This window comes from Pogona vitticeps, chromosome 4, assembly GCF_051106095.1.
Source record: "Pogona vitticeps strain Pit_001003342236 chromosome 4, PviZW2.1, whole genome shotgun sequence".
Classification (NCBI taxonomy): Eukaryota; Metazoa; Chordata; class Lepidosauria; order Squamata; family Agamidae; genus Pogona; species Pogona vitticeps.
Window position 1 is genome coordinate 5770672 of NC_135786.1, and position 13907 is coordinate 5784578.

The 13907-nt window shown below is 39.8% G+C and overlaps 1 protein-coding gene across 11 annotated transcripts in view; it reads right to left on the reverse strand.

Annotated features, from left to right (window-relative positions):
• ZBTB46 (zinc finger and BTB domain containing 46) overlaps positions 1–13907 on the reverse strand; it is an 80474-nt gene that overhangs the window by 42170 nt on the left and 24397 nt on the right. For all 11 annotated transcript variants that reach the window (XM_078391980.1, XM_078391981.1, XM_072996688.2 and 8 more), the window contains one exon: positions 1990–2271. In XM_078391980.1, the coding sequence (XP_078248106.1) occupies positions 1990–2271 (282 nt within the window). The remainder of the gene's footprint in view (positions 1–1989; positions 2272–13907) is intronic.

The following is a 13907-nucleotide window of genomic DNA, read 5'->3' on the forward strand; positions in this document are numbered from 1 at the left end:
GAGTGCAAAAAACGGTCTGAAACTCAACATCAAAAAAACTAAGATCATGGCCACTGGTCCCATCACCTCCTGGGAAATAGAAGGGGAAGATATGGAGGCAGTGTCAAATTTTATCTTCCTGGGCTCCATGATCACTGCAGATGGAGACAGCAGCCCTGAAATTAAAAGGCGCCTTCTTCTTGGGAGGAAAGCGATGACAAATCTTGACAGCATCTTGAAAAGCAGAGACATCACCTTGCCGACAAAAGTCCAAATAGTCAAAGCTATGGTTTTTCCTGTCGTGATGTATGGAAGTGAGAGCTGGACCATAAAGAAAGCAGACCGCCGGAGAATTGATGCCTTTGAATTGTGGTGCTGGAGGAGGCTCTTGAGAATCCCCTGGACTGCAAGAAGAACAAACCTATCAGTTCTAAAGGAAATCAACCCTGAATGCTCACTTGAAGGACAGATCCTGAAGCTGAGGCTCCAGTACTTTGGCCATCTCATGAGAAGAAAAGAGTCCTTGGAAAAAACCTTGATGTTAGGAAGGTGTGATGGCAAGAGGAGAAGGGGACGACCGAGGATGAGATGGCTGGACAGTGTCTGCGAAGCAACCAACATGAACCTGACACAACTCCGGGAGGCAGTAGAAGACAGGAGGGCCTGGCGTGCTCTGGTCCATGGGGTCACGAAGAGTCGGACACGACTAAACGACTAAACACACATCTTAGGTTAAAAAAAAAAATCTCCCCATAGTGGTAGAGTACGTATTAACCAGCTCTGGTTAATGTACGAACGCACCTCTACATAACAAAAAAACAGCCAGAACGGATTAATTGGTTTTCATTCCATTCCTATGGGAAATTTTGCTTCAACTTAGGAACATTTCAACTTAAGAACACCATTCCAAAACCGATTAAGTTTTTAAGTAGAGGTTCCACTGTAGTTTCTATGGACGGAAAAGAGCAGATACGGATTAAATGGTTTTCAATGCATTCCTATGGGAAATGCAGATTCAACATAAGAACTTTTCAACTTGAGAATCACCTTCCAATACGGATTAAGTTCTTAAGTAGAGACCCCACTGTATTTGAAGGGTGCTATCAAACAGCCCCACCTCTCATTTTCCCAAGGCTAAACATACCCAGTTCATTCAGTCATTCCTTGCAGGGCTTGATTTCCAGTCCTCTAATCGTTCTTGTTGCCTTACTTTTTTTTTAGACTTCTGTTTTGGATTATGGATCCATATTATAAAACAGTGGTTTCACACGAGAAATATTAAATAACTAGTAATCATTAACATTTTGAAACAAGCACCTTAAACATCTTTTGTGAATACACATTAACACTTGTCCATGACAATAACTGACCTAGCTATGTGATATATTCAAAAGGTATAGCAGTTTTAGCCTGCACATAATTCCTTTCTTCATATCCGAATGCTGAGAGATTATTTACATGCTAAAATCCAATACAAACAAGACAATTCAACACCATGCCTCATGTAGCTGTTTCAGCCAGGATGCAAGCACTATGAATACCATTATCTAACTTGAAGCCCAGTTATCACAAAACTATAAGCTTGTGTTGCTTGCAGTTTCATATTACGGATCAGGGATTTGCATGATTCAGTGACTCTCCCCCCCACCAAGGCACTTCATGAGAAAAAGTACTCTTGCACACAGAAAACTAGTATGATTGGAAGAAAAGGTAGGCTAAGATGCTTTGAGGTGCTACACATTTTTTTGTATAGTGGAGTAGTGGGTTTTGCAATATGAAATGGCAGAATCATGACACAGATTTATCCTCTCGCTTCTTTTTGAGAACTGCACACAAGGATCCAAGCCACACAGTCTACAAGTATTGTACTCAAAAGAATTAAAGTTTACTGTACATCAGTTTGCTGTGAATCATACAGGAACAGACACCTACAGTTACTTGCATGTTACTGAAAAACCTGTCTGTGAATGGTATTAAGTTTTATGCAGAATACACAGAATAGCAACTTACAAGACAATGAATGTGTGCCTTTGGGCAAGTATTCGAACAGCAGAGAACTCTCCTCTCCCAGCATGTCAGCTTTCAGGGACAGCAAACTATTCTTGCTCATAAGAGCTGCTCGTAAATTAGCAACTGCCACAGCCTGTAGTGCATCCTCTTTCTCTGGCGTAAGAGGCTGAGAGAGATAACCATCTTCACCTCCTAGGAGTGCTTCATCGACATTTGCATAAAGGTCCACTCTTTCTATTCTGCTGCCAGAACTGCTGGACTCTACACCTGTCAGATCCACACCTAAAGGGAAGAAAGGAACATAAATAAATGTGTAAGAATGGAGGATTCTCAGCTGCATGAGCATTTCTAGTGCTTCCATCTCCCTCATCCCACAACATCTCCATTGATTTCCCATTTCAAGGAATCTGAGATTGCTTGATTTTTCCAGAGTTAAATTCCATGCTCTCTTTTATTGTGTCTTCCACTGATGCTGTCTTTATTTAAAATATTTTTAACCCACCTTTCTTCTTAAAAGGGCTGTCATATTCATACATATAGTGAATGTACCTGCAAAGTATGGACGTGCAAAATACACAGAACATTTCAGGAAAGGTACAATTAATGCTGCTGCTAATGAAGCAATTAGATTAAAACTGAAAGGATATCTAGCTGCTGAGATAAAAGGAATGCTGTGTGATGAATATACTGTAACTGGAACATGAAATACGAGAAGTATTAGTGAAGGTAAGCTCAAAACAAGAAGACAAACTAAAACGAACTAAAATAAGGCACTTTCAATCAGATAATTACAAAATGTTTTATGGCAGAAACAACAAACTCAGAATAAACAGTGTGTCTCTAATGATAAGGCAAGACATAGCGAAAGGAACAAGGAGCTGTAATGAAAAGTCTGACTTAATAAACATCAGACTTCACAGAAAATCTATCAAGATAACCATCATTCAAGTCAATGCTCTAATTATATATGGAGAAAATGGCACTAGCTGAAAGCTAATACAGTAGTAAGTTGCAACTAGAGAAGGCCCATTGAATCAGTGGGAATTTGGTGAGTCATCTTCTCTCCAAGTTCCATTGAGTCAGTGGGTCTACACTTATTGTGACTTACTGCTGGATTTTAGCCACTAACAGTTTTATTCTAGTATCCAGAAGGAAACTGACCACTAGGCATGGTCCGTTCTTTTTTCTTTTGGACTCCAAATTCCAGAATTCTCCACTGCAGGGGTTCGACTGATGAGCCCCACACCCAAACTGTGCTCATCTCAAGAAATGAAGCTGAAAGGCTTCACAACCTAGGACAGGACAAGCAGCTAAGCCATAAAGCCTTGCAGTCCAAGCCCTTCTCTAGGTGGGAACAATTTAGGTGTGGGTCTTGCAGGTAGACCTCCAGAATGGAGAATTCTGGGATTTGGAGTGAAAAACCAAAATAAAACACAAATAAACACAAATAGCCCATGCCCACTGATCACACGTCAAACCAGGATCTATTGATATCACAGGTGACTGGAATACAAAAATAGGAAATAAAAATAGAATCAAACTTTGGCCAGAATCTTGTGGCACACAACTTTACACGATGCAACTGTGATGATGTCATCAGCCACAGCTGTTTCAGGGAACTTAAAATTTTCCTCTGCCACCCCCGGGAACCACAAAATAGGAATGGAGCATTTTAATACCTTAGAATCACTGCCGCCTCTATCGGTCCCACTGCAGCATTTTTTAAAGCTGATGAAATTATTAGTATGATTCTTAGTGACCGATAAGATGCAGAAGTAAAAGGTAATAGAAAAGGGGGCAGAATTCTGACTGCAATTTTTCAATGATTTGCACTGAGGAACAAATAGACTATCATAAGTGACTGAAAAGAAATAAAAGAACCCAAACAAACAAGCAAAAACAAAAGAGAAACACACACAGGGAGAGACAGACACACACACACACCTGACAGATCTTCAATAAGCTCAAAGCAATCAAAGGAACATTTAAATTTAAGATTACAAATGGTGAAAGATAACAGGAAAATATATTATCTGCTCAGGAGAGAATAAACAAACAGAAGAAATAACTCATTCTTGTAGAGATGTTGAAAATTCCCCATGTAGCTGTGCAAATGGCATAGCATTTGGAAGCAAACTCCCCCAAGGGATGGGAGTTTGAGGTTAACAAAGAATATGTATGTGTTTTCAGGGTTTTTCATTGATTCCCGAAAGAGATCATCTTGAACCCAAATAATTTGTTCAAACCAAAGAGGGAAGAAAACTTTTCATTTTTCCATGCTCCCCTCTTTCATTAAACTTTCCCTCCACCCAATGGCTTGGGAAATTTTCTTTGCTCTGTTGTTCTTGCTGGGTATCTCCCTGCCCTGCTCTCAGTCCTGGCTTTTTTCCTTCCCCTTGTTCCCTCACAACCCTCTCTGGCCTCCTCGACCCATTTGTCAGACCCATTTGCAAGCCCCTTTCTTTCTCATTTCCCTCTTTCCCTTTGCTGCTCCCCTTCACCTCCATGCCCCACCGTCTGCTCTGCCAGACCAATGGTTCCCCCTCCTGCTCCATTCCTCATGCTTGCAGCCGCCCCTGCCAAACTGGAAAAACAAATTCAAGCCATCTGAAAGAGATATCCCTTTGCGGTAAATGAATAGAGAAGTGCACAAACGTACAAACGTACACACACCCCTCCTGAAATAAACCAAACTGAAACAGCAATGAAAGTTCCCACAATGTACATCACTAATCGTCTCATGACTGTACAGTATATGCAACAGAGAATGTCTAGGGTGATTTCTTAAATTAAGAGAAATGGCCTCTAGAAAGTTAAGCCATTTGTGTTCTCCAAATGTAGCTAAGCAAGGAAATTTGGGTCACTGTCATCACGATTTAAATTTCCCATTCATGACAGGAACAGCTGATATGGGGGTGGGGGAACAGAGCAGAGATTCTCAGTTAAAGGTGAAGCAGACAAGTCATAAAGCAACTTTTTGTCACTGAAACCCCTAAAACATGTTCAGAATAAGACTACCCAACATCACACTGCTGTGACTCAAAACATAGTGGAACACAAAGGCGTGCCTTTTTTTAACTTTCTGGAAGACAAAATCAGGGACTCTTTGCCCCGTATCAATAACACAATTTTAAACAAACAAAATACAACCTTTAACAGCACTGGAAACAAAAACATCCTTCTACAATTCATGTAACACGTTAAGTGAATCATTTGGTCAAGTGAAGTTGAATAGCAGGATGAGATTCTGAAGCACAACATAAGATTTTAGCTTTACCCTGTATCAGTAATCATCAGCTCCCTGCATAGTGAAAAATTCTGTTCGATAAGAGTTAAGATGATTATATATATATTTTTTGCACTGGTTCTTGGCACAATGGTGTTTTGCAAGTATTTCCAACTCTCTCTCTCTCTCTCTCTCTCTCTCTGTGTGTGTGTGTGTGCTATGCCTCTCCATCTTTTCTACCTCTGCTCTGCCTCCACAAGTTGCCAGTGATTATAATCAAAACCATTTTAAACCATTTGCTAAGTCATTTTGTTGTCCTGCAATAAATTGCTCTCTATGTTGCACAGAGCGGAAGCCTTGATGCAGACAAACGGGCGCAATCTAGATCTGTATTTTAAAATATCACCTTATACATCACTTCTCCCTACAGTATTTCTACATTAGAAATCCCAGGGCCAGCACCAGGAAAGCAACCCCAGACAAATTCCTTTCCCTTGATGTTCTAACCCAGAAGTGATTTTAGATGGGAGATAAGCCAGCCATTCAGGGCAGCCACTATACTGGGAATCCCCATAGTTTTTCTTACCCTCCAGAAATTATCAAAATTCCTCCCTATCTTGCAAATAGAAGAGCACTATCCAAAGCTACAGAGGTGCAGCAGAACAAAGACAGATGGGCTTTGCTCAGTCTAGCCCCCAGAGGCAGTCATCCAGCCAGTGACCATTTTAGGCCTGCCAAGTACGCTGGAAACAAGACTGAAAGGGATCTGGTGATAACAAGTCTCATTCAGGAATACAACCCTACTGCTTTCCTTTCCGTCTCAGAATGCAGAAGGCAGCCAGTTTTCTAACACCTACTTAAAGAGAAACCAATCATGGTGTTCTCCTGGTAGCAAAATTATTTTCAGGATTTGTTGTCCTATCTTAGCAGTCTTCTCCCACACACACCCCCATCATGTAGCCAATGAACCGAGAACTACACTGTCCAAGTTTAAATTTACTGCTGCAATATGAAGAAGGGCAAGTCCATGAACTATGATACAATGCTGATAGAAGTTGACACAGATAAATGAAAAACTTAATTAAATTGTGGCAGCGGTATCTGAGACATGGCAGGAATACAAAGTGAAAACCCTCCTCCGTCCGCTATAGTAAAGAGTTGGTAGTGCTATTACCAGAAACTCTGATTTAATAACTCTAACTTAAGTCTCCCATCTTAAAAAGGGGCCATTCAGAAAATTGAATTTGTGCTTATTATCATGAAAAGGATAATGCAACCATGTACAATACCAGCAAATATAAAACAGCTTAATTTGTAAGAGTTTTCTCATTTGCATTGTTAATCCGGTAACGGTGGTGGAAAAAGGTGCAACTGAACTATGTACGATGGTTGTGTGTTTTTCAGGCTGTTTGGTATCTTAAGGTTGTTCTTCCTAAAGTTTCGCCAGTCTCTGTGGCCGGCATCTTCAGAAGACAAGGAGTCAGAACAGAGTACGGACAGAGTTCTGACTCCTGTCCTCTGAAAATGCTGGCCACAGAGACTGGCGAAACATTAGGAAGAACAACCTTAAGAACATGGCCAAACAGCCCGGAAAACCCACAACAACCATTGGATCCTAGTCGTGAAAGCCTTCGAGAATACATAGAACTATGTACATTTGCCTCAATATGTGCAAAGGAGTCAAAACCCCTCTTCTTCTTTCTCAGCATTGCTGGTGCTTGGGGGCAGACCAAAGGGTGAAGGACAGACCTAACATTAGGAGTCAAATCCTGGCATATTAAAATCAAGTGTTTTATCACTGACAACCAGTTTGTTCCAGTACATTATTGCATTTGCATTTTTTAAAAACTGGAAGAAGTTGGAATTCATAATGTGGAGCAAAAGGTGTTAGTAATCTATAAGATCGCTAAGCGACTTCAGAACCCTACCCAGAAATGGAATACTGGAGACTGGTTTGCAGTTGCCCCACACTGTTGAGTTCAAAGGCCATCCAACTGTGTCTTTCTTACGGGGTCACTGTAAGTAAATTCTGACTTGATGGCACATCACAATAATAGATATACCTGCAGGACCAGTAAAGCATGTGAACTGGTTACTAATGAAGCCCAGTTTTTAAGTTTCTGGTGCGGATTTATTTCTACAGCACACACTGAAGGCTTACAGGCAGCTGACAACAGAGGGCAGACTAGATTTCGGAAAAAGTTTCACATTAAAGAGTTATCAAAATATCTTCACACCTTAAAGGCTAAAAGAATGAAACATAATGAAATCAAAGCATATTTTCAAAACGTTTGAACAACCATCACTCTTAGTATTAATTTTCAGTGAACTGGATGCAAAGACCTCATAAACTGCAGCAATCAGATAAATAAAAATTCAGAAGATCCTAAGGGAAGCATAGACCTATTTTAAAAAACTGATGTTAAAATCTGCTTACAGTTTGGTTGTCAGGAAAACCTAGAATGAAGAAACACTTCCAGGCTGAGCAATGAGAATAGACATTAGAAGTTTGTTTTAAAGGGGGACATAAACAAGATTAGTGAATAGCGCAGTCTACAACTCAAGAAAATAATACAGCAAAGCAAAGAGCTATTCAGAATAGAGGGGAAGTGAGCTCCAGTATATGCAGCTAAGCAGATTATAGCAGGAAAGGATGTTTCTATGGGGAGAAGACAGATAGCTTTAGAGCCTCAGGGAAAGGGGAATGCAGGGTGGGGAAAGGAAACAGACACATACTGTATTCTATATACAGTACATTCTTGGTGGGGCAGTTGGTACAGCCTCTTGATCAATTGTGTTGCCTTTTTCTGAACATATTCCAGTTCTACAATATATTTTCAGAGGTATGGTAACTGGAACTTTGTCTCATTATGAGATTAAAAGTTGTACTTTCATTTTCTAATGACCCCAAAATTGAATTTGCCTCTTTCACACCAAGTATGTACCAGAGTGACACTTACATCAAATTAATCCATTCAGACCTTATCAACTTAAATATGAAGTCAGGATTTTTTAATCCCTATCTGCACCAGTTTGCACGAACACTGAAATAAATTTCCCTTTTAATGCCCATTGTCTCAGTCTAGAGATATTTTTGGAGGTTTTCACTTTGGTTTCAACAATAATTGTCAAGTTAATTCTGATCTATGGCAAACCTTTTCAGGGTTACGATTAGGGTGCTGGGGCAAAATAAGCCTTCCCCAGGTTGGAGACAAATTAAACTGCTGTCTGAGGTAGATTCAGATGAATATCCCTCTAATAAAATCCTTTTCAAAGTGTATGGATACTTTTCATCCATTGACAAATATATGAAGTCACAATTGATCATTCAAAGGAAAGAAGCAAAGTTCTGGATTAGTCAATGTCTGTATTTGATCACTAAAAACTTATAAATAAGACATTTGTTGTTGTTTAATTTCTGCAGAATTTTTTATCAGGAAAAATCAAATTTAGGTTCAAGCAGAAAGAAAGCCTTCCCCATCTGGATAGTTTCCAGATATGTTGGACCACACAAGCCAACAACTGTTGTGGGATTTGTATGAATAGTGGGGTTTTGTTTGTTTTCTTTTCTTTTAATATAACAAGCACAACTTTAAAAAGAAAGCAACAATACAATTCACTGGTGTATTACACATGAACTTCAATATTGAATAGGAAAACAGATTTGAAAAGAGTTGTTTTATTTGAGGATTCTGATTTCCTGAAAGAGGTGAATCAATCAATCTGCTAGTTTCTTAACACACTGATTTTTCCCCCTTCGGATATCTAGGTGAGAACAATTTGAGGATTTAGCTGCCTTATTTCCATATTTTCAGACAGCTTGTAAAATTGCCCTTTTGCACAAATGGTATGTATGGAAAAGGGGGTTTGCTGAGACAATCCATACTGTTTATTAGTATATTTTCCTCTCTGATCATTCAGAGGTATATAGCTTTATAGGATTAACTAAAGACTAGACCTTTGGATGTAGGGTTTTGTGGTATTAAAGACAGACCTTGTATAAGTCAATTACCCTCAGAAGTAAAATTGGAACCCTTGCAAAGCAGAAATAGTGTATGGTAAAGTTTTCCACTTCCTTTTTGACAAATTCCTCTTCTATGAATACGAGATCACTCAGCTGTTTTCTGTATCTGTCCTAAAGTGTGGCACCTTATCTCAGAACCTGTTCAATTGTATTTTGTCACTGATTTGCATCCCTCTTCTCTCTTTTCCTTCCAACCCCACTCTCATATCACAGCCAACTAGCTCTTTCCTTTTGTTCCTTAATCATTTCAATATTGTAGAATTGGCTGAAGAACTCTCAGAACCACTGTCTATTTATTTTATTGAAATCACGAAAGATGGGTGAAGTGCCGGAAGAGTGGAGGAGGACTAACATTGTCCGTATCTTCAGAAAAGACAAAAAGGAAGAACCTGGGAACTACAGACCAGTCAGCCTGACATCAATCCCAGGAAAAATTTGGGAGCAGAGTGTAAAGGGGTCACTCTGCAAGCACCTTGAAAACAATGCTGTAATAATTAGAAACCAGCATGTATTTATCAAGACCAAATCCTGTCAGACTAATTTTTTCTCATTTCTTTGATCAGGTAATCTCTCTGTAGATGGACGAAATGCTGTAGATGTAATAAGTCTTTACTTCAGGAAAGCACTTCACAAAGTTCCCCATGATATTATGATCAGCAAGCCAACTAGATGTGGGTTGGAAAGAACAATTGCCTGGTGCATACACAGTTAGTTACACAATCATACCCAGAGAGTGCTTATCATGATGTTTTCTCAAACTGGAAGAAGATAACATGTTGAGGTACCACAAGGCTTAGTCCTGGGCCTGCTGTTCTCCAACATTTTTATTAATGGCTTGGGAGAGGGGGTGCAGAGAACACTTATCAGATTTTCAAGGTGGCACAAAAATCGGTGGAATAAATAATATCCTGGAAGACAGGAACAAAATTCAAAAATATCTTGATAGTTTTGATTACTGGGCTGAAAACAACAGAATGGAATTTAACAGAGACAAATTAAAAGTTCTACACCTAGAGGAGAAAAACCAAACACACCGTTACAAGATGGGGGATATTGGCTCAGTAATAAGATGAACGAGAAGCATCTTGGAATTGCTGCAGATCACAAGCTAAAAATGAACCAACAGGGTGATGTGGCTGCCAAAAAGGCCGATGCTATTTTAGTGTGCATTAACAGAAGTATAGTTTCCAAATCCTGGGAAGTACTCCCCCTCTATTTGGCACTGGTTAGGCCTCATCTGGAGTACTGTGTCCAGTTTGGATACCATACTTTAAGAAGGATGCCAACAAATTGAAGCATGTTCAGAGGAGGGCAACAAGGATGATCCTGGTGCTAACCAAGACATCCAATGATAGACAATCTGAGTTACCATTCAACATTATACAGATGGTGAATATCCCTGAGTAACAGCCTCAACATCTTGGTCCCTTCACTCATTCATTCTCTATTTCATGACATTTCTGCTAGTGCATCAGGGAGCAGTGCAATTCATAGCTCCTGGTGCCTTATTGGCAGAAATGACTTGAAATTATTTCTGATTAAAGTGAAAGAACTGCAGCCAAGAAATCAGAAGGTGGCTGAGTTTCAGAAGGGCAGCAATAAAGGCACTGGAAAATATCATCAAGTATAAGAATGTGTCACTGGAAACCAAGGCCAGGATCATCCACACTCTTGTATTCCTAAGTAATGTGTACAGGTGTGAAAGCTGGACTGTGAAGAAAGCTGACAAGGAAAAAAATGCTTCTTTCAAAATATGGTGCTGGAGGAGACTGTTGCAGACACCCTGAAGCATCAGGAAGACAAACAAGTGGGTCTTAGATCAAATCAAGCCTGAACTTTCTCTGAAAGCATAAATGACAAAACTGAGGCGGTTATACTTCGGGCACTTCATCAGAAGACAAGGCTCGTTGGATGAGACAATACTGCAATGAAAAGCTAAAGTCAGCAGAAAAGGAGGAAGATGCACTGATTCCACCAAGGAAGCCATAGTCTTCAATATAAAAGTGAGCAGCGATGTTGAGGACAGGAAATTTTGGAGATCACTCATTCAGAGTTACCGTAAGTCAGAGGTAACTTAACAACAACATGGGAACTATCCAAACAACTTCCAGATTATGCAAAGTAGCAGAATTCTTTATTGCATAGTTTTGAAAAAAAATAACAGCTGAAATAGAAGTGAATTCAAGGGTATTTGTAATGTTGAGGAAGCAGAACCTAGCCGAGTCAGTGGATTCCAATTTCCACTTTTATGGTCCGTAGCTGGTGCTTCAAATCTCCCACCATTAGTAAGACTCTCACCCTCAGTACAAAGGCTGATACCAAGAAGAGAGGTAATTGTAGCCCTAAGGACCTGTCCACTGACTGGTAGTGATGTGTGCAGAGCTGTGTGCGGATTCATTTTTAGCTTGCCACCACAAAAGCTTGGTTTACATGGTGGCAGTAACATGCTACACAGCAAACTACATCCAACTAGGCAACAGTCAAATTCTTAAAGCACGCTGCTGTGGTTGGCGTTTCATCAGCACTGAAGGAGGTTGATGAAGTGATAGAATTTGAATTAGTCTGCTATTTCAAGGTTATTTGATAACGTGGGCACACAAAACAGGCACTCTGCCATTGGGCTGTGGCTCTTTTTCTATTTTAACCCATGCATTTCACAAATACAAAGATACAGAACAATGCAGTGTATACTACATAGATTTTTTAGACGATTATAAAACTAGCTATTATACAGCGAAGAGGCAGGTGCTCATTTTTCTTGAATAGTTTTCCGTATTTGAAGATCTTTGTTATTATTGTCATGCTACAGAAAACAGTACAAGACTTTAAAAAATAAGGTAATTTATTTAGTTAATACTTTTAAACAATCCAAGATTGAATGACTTCATAATTCATGAATTTCTCTATGAGCCCTAGCTAATACAGTTTTAATGAGTTTTCATTTGTTAGCAGACTATATTTTCATTAATGATTTCAATTATTAGCATATCGATTTTAAAGATTCAAAGCTTCAGAATCTAAATCTTAGATCCAGTGAATGTCTGGCAGAGTATAATGTGAATCTTCCTGTAATCTCTGGCATGCTGTTGGAGTTCACCTTAATGAAAAAATGGTGCTTCCACACATGGATGGACCAGATCCCTCCTTGCACAAGCTCTGAAACAGCCCAAATTCTCACACAAATTATTGTTCCATAAATAGAGAGGAGGAAAATGATTCTGCCCCCGCCTGTTTCCTTGATTAACACATTTAACGAGACATTCCAACTGAGAAGACCTGTTCTTTTAAAGCCACCCTCCCAATTTCCAGCAGCTGGGGAATGGAATGATGCAAGATGTGGAGTGGTATATATGATCCTTGAGATATGCTAATACTCTGCAGAATGACTCATCAACTTGACCAAACATTATTCTCATCTGGATTGTGCTTTCATTTATTGGCCCTCCTCCACTCTCAGAACCTGCACAAGTTCAGGCCTTCAGCGGGCTCAGATGGGTGAAAAAAAGAAGTAGCGAAGCTGAATGTTATCTGCTTATTAATGACACCTTATGCTGCATCCTCAGGTTAGGCAGATGTATACAGAGGTTGTTAAGCATGGAGGGAATAAAACAAAGCTTGCCGGTGTAATTAGCACAAAGCAGCATTTAAAAAAAAACTCCACAAAACCACCTTCTGGTGGTTGATCATACTGCTCAGAATGTAAGAAAAATCATCAGACTTGCAATATCCCATCTTCTCTTCCTGTAAAGGTTATCCTATAAGGTGACAAAGATTTATGTCCCAAAATGAAATCTAAGACTTGATCAAATTGGATATAGTATATTAACAATCAAGAGTGCCTATAGGTCCTCTTCAACTACTTCCTCTAACATCCAGCATTATCCAAAAATCTTAATAATCCTGCTGAGCAGTGTGGATGATAAAGGCAATGCTATCTCTATATCAAGATATCTATATCTATATCTATCTATCTATCTATCTATCTATATCTATTGTTGTTGTTTAGTCATGTCCAACTCTTCATGACCCCATGGACCAGAGCACGCCAGGCCCTCCTATCTTCCACTGCCTCCCGGAGTTGTGTCAAATTCATGTTGGTTGCTTCGATGACACTGTCTAACCATCTCATCCTCTGTCATCCCCTTATCCTCTTGCCTTCACACTTTCCTAACATCAAGGTCTTTTCCAAGAAGTCTTCTCTATATCTATATCTATATATATAGAAAAAACAAATTGGGTTCCCACTATGTCCATTTGGAGGACCATGGGAATTTCCCCCCATGTTTTGGGGGGTCTTCAGCACTTTTAACCCTCACTGCACCCCTGGATCTGTAGTTATTGCCCACACTGATGTATATCAACATGGATAGCAGCTTCAGAGAGGTGCAAACTTAAATTTCTGACCCAAAACAACCATCACTGAATCCTAATGGGATTTGGCCTCCAAGTCCCACAAAGCCTTGGCAGCAGGGGTAGGAAACAGAGGAGAGCCGAGAAGTCAGTGAAGGGAGACAGAAGTAGAAACCTAAAGAATGGAGCAAAAGCTCCACCCTCCTCTACTGTACACGCATTAAAACATACGCAACTTTAACCACAGTATACAAGGCACGGTGACATATTCATACCATATTTTTTCACAGTGTTTGAAAGGGGGGGGAGAAAAAACAA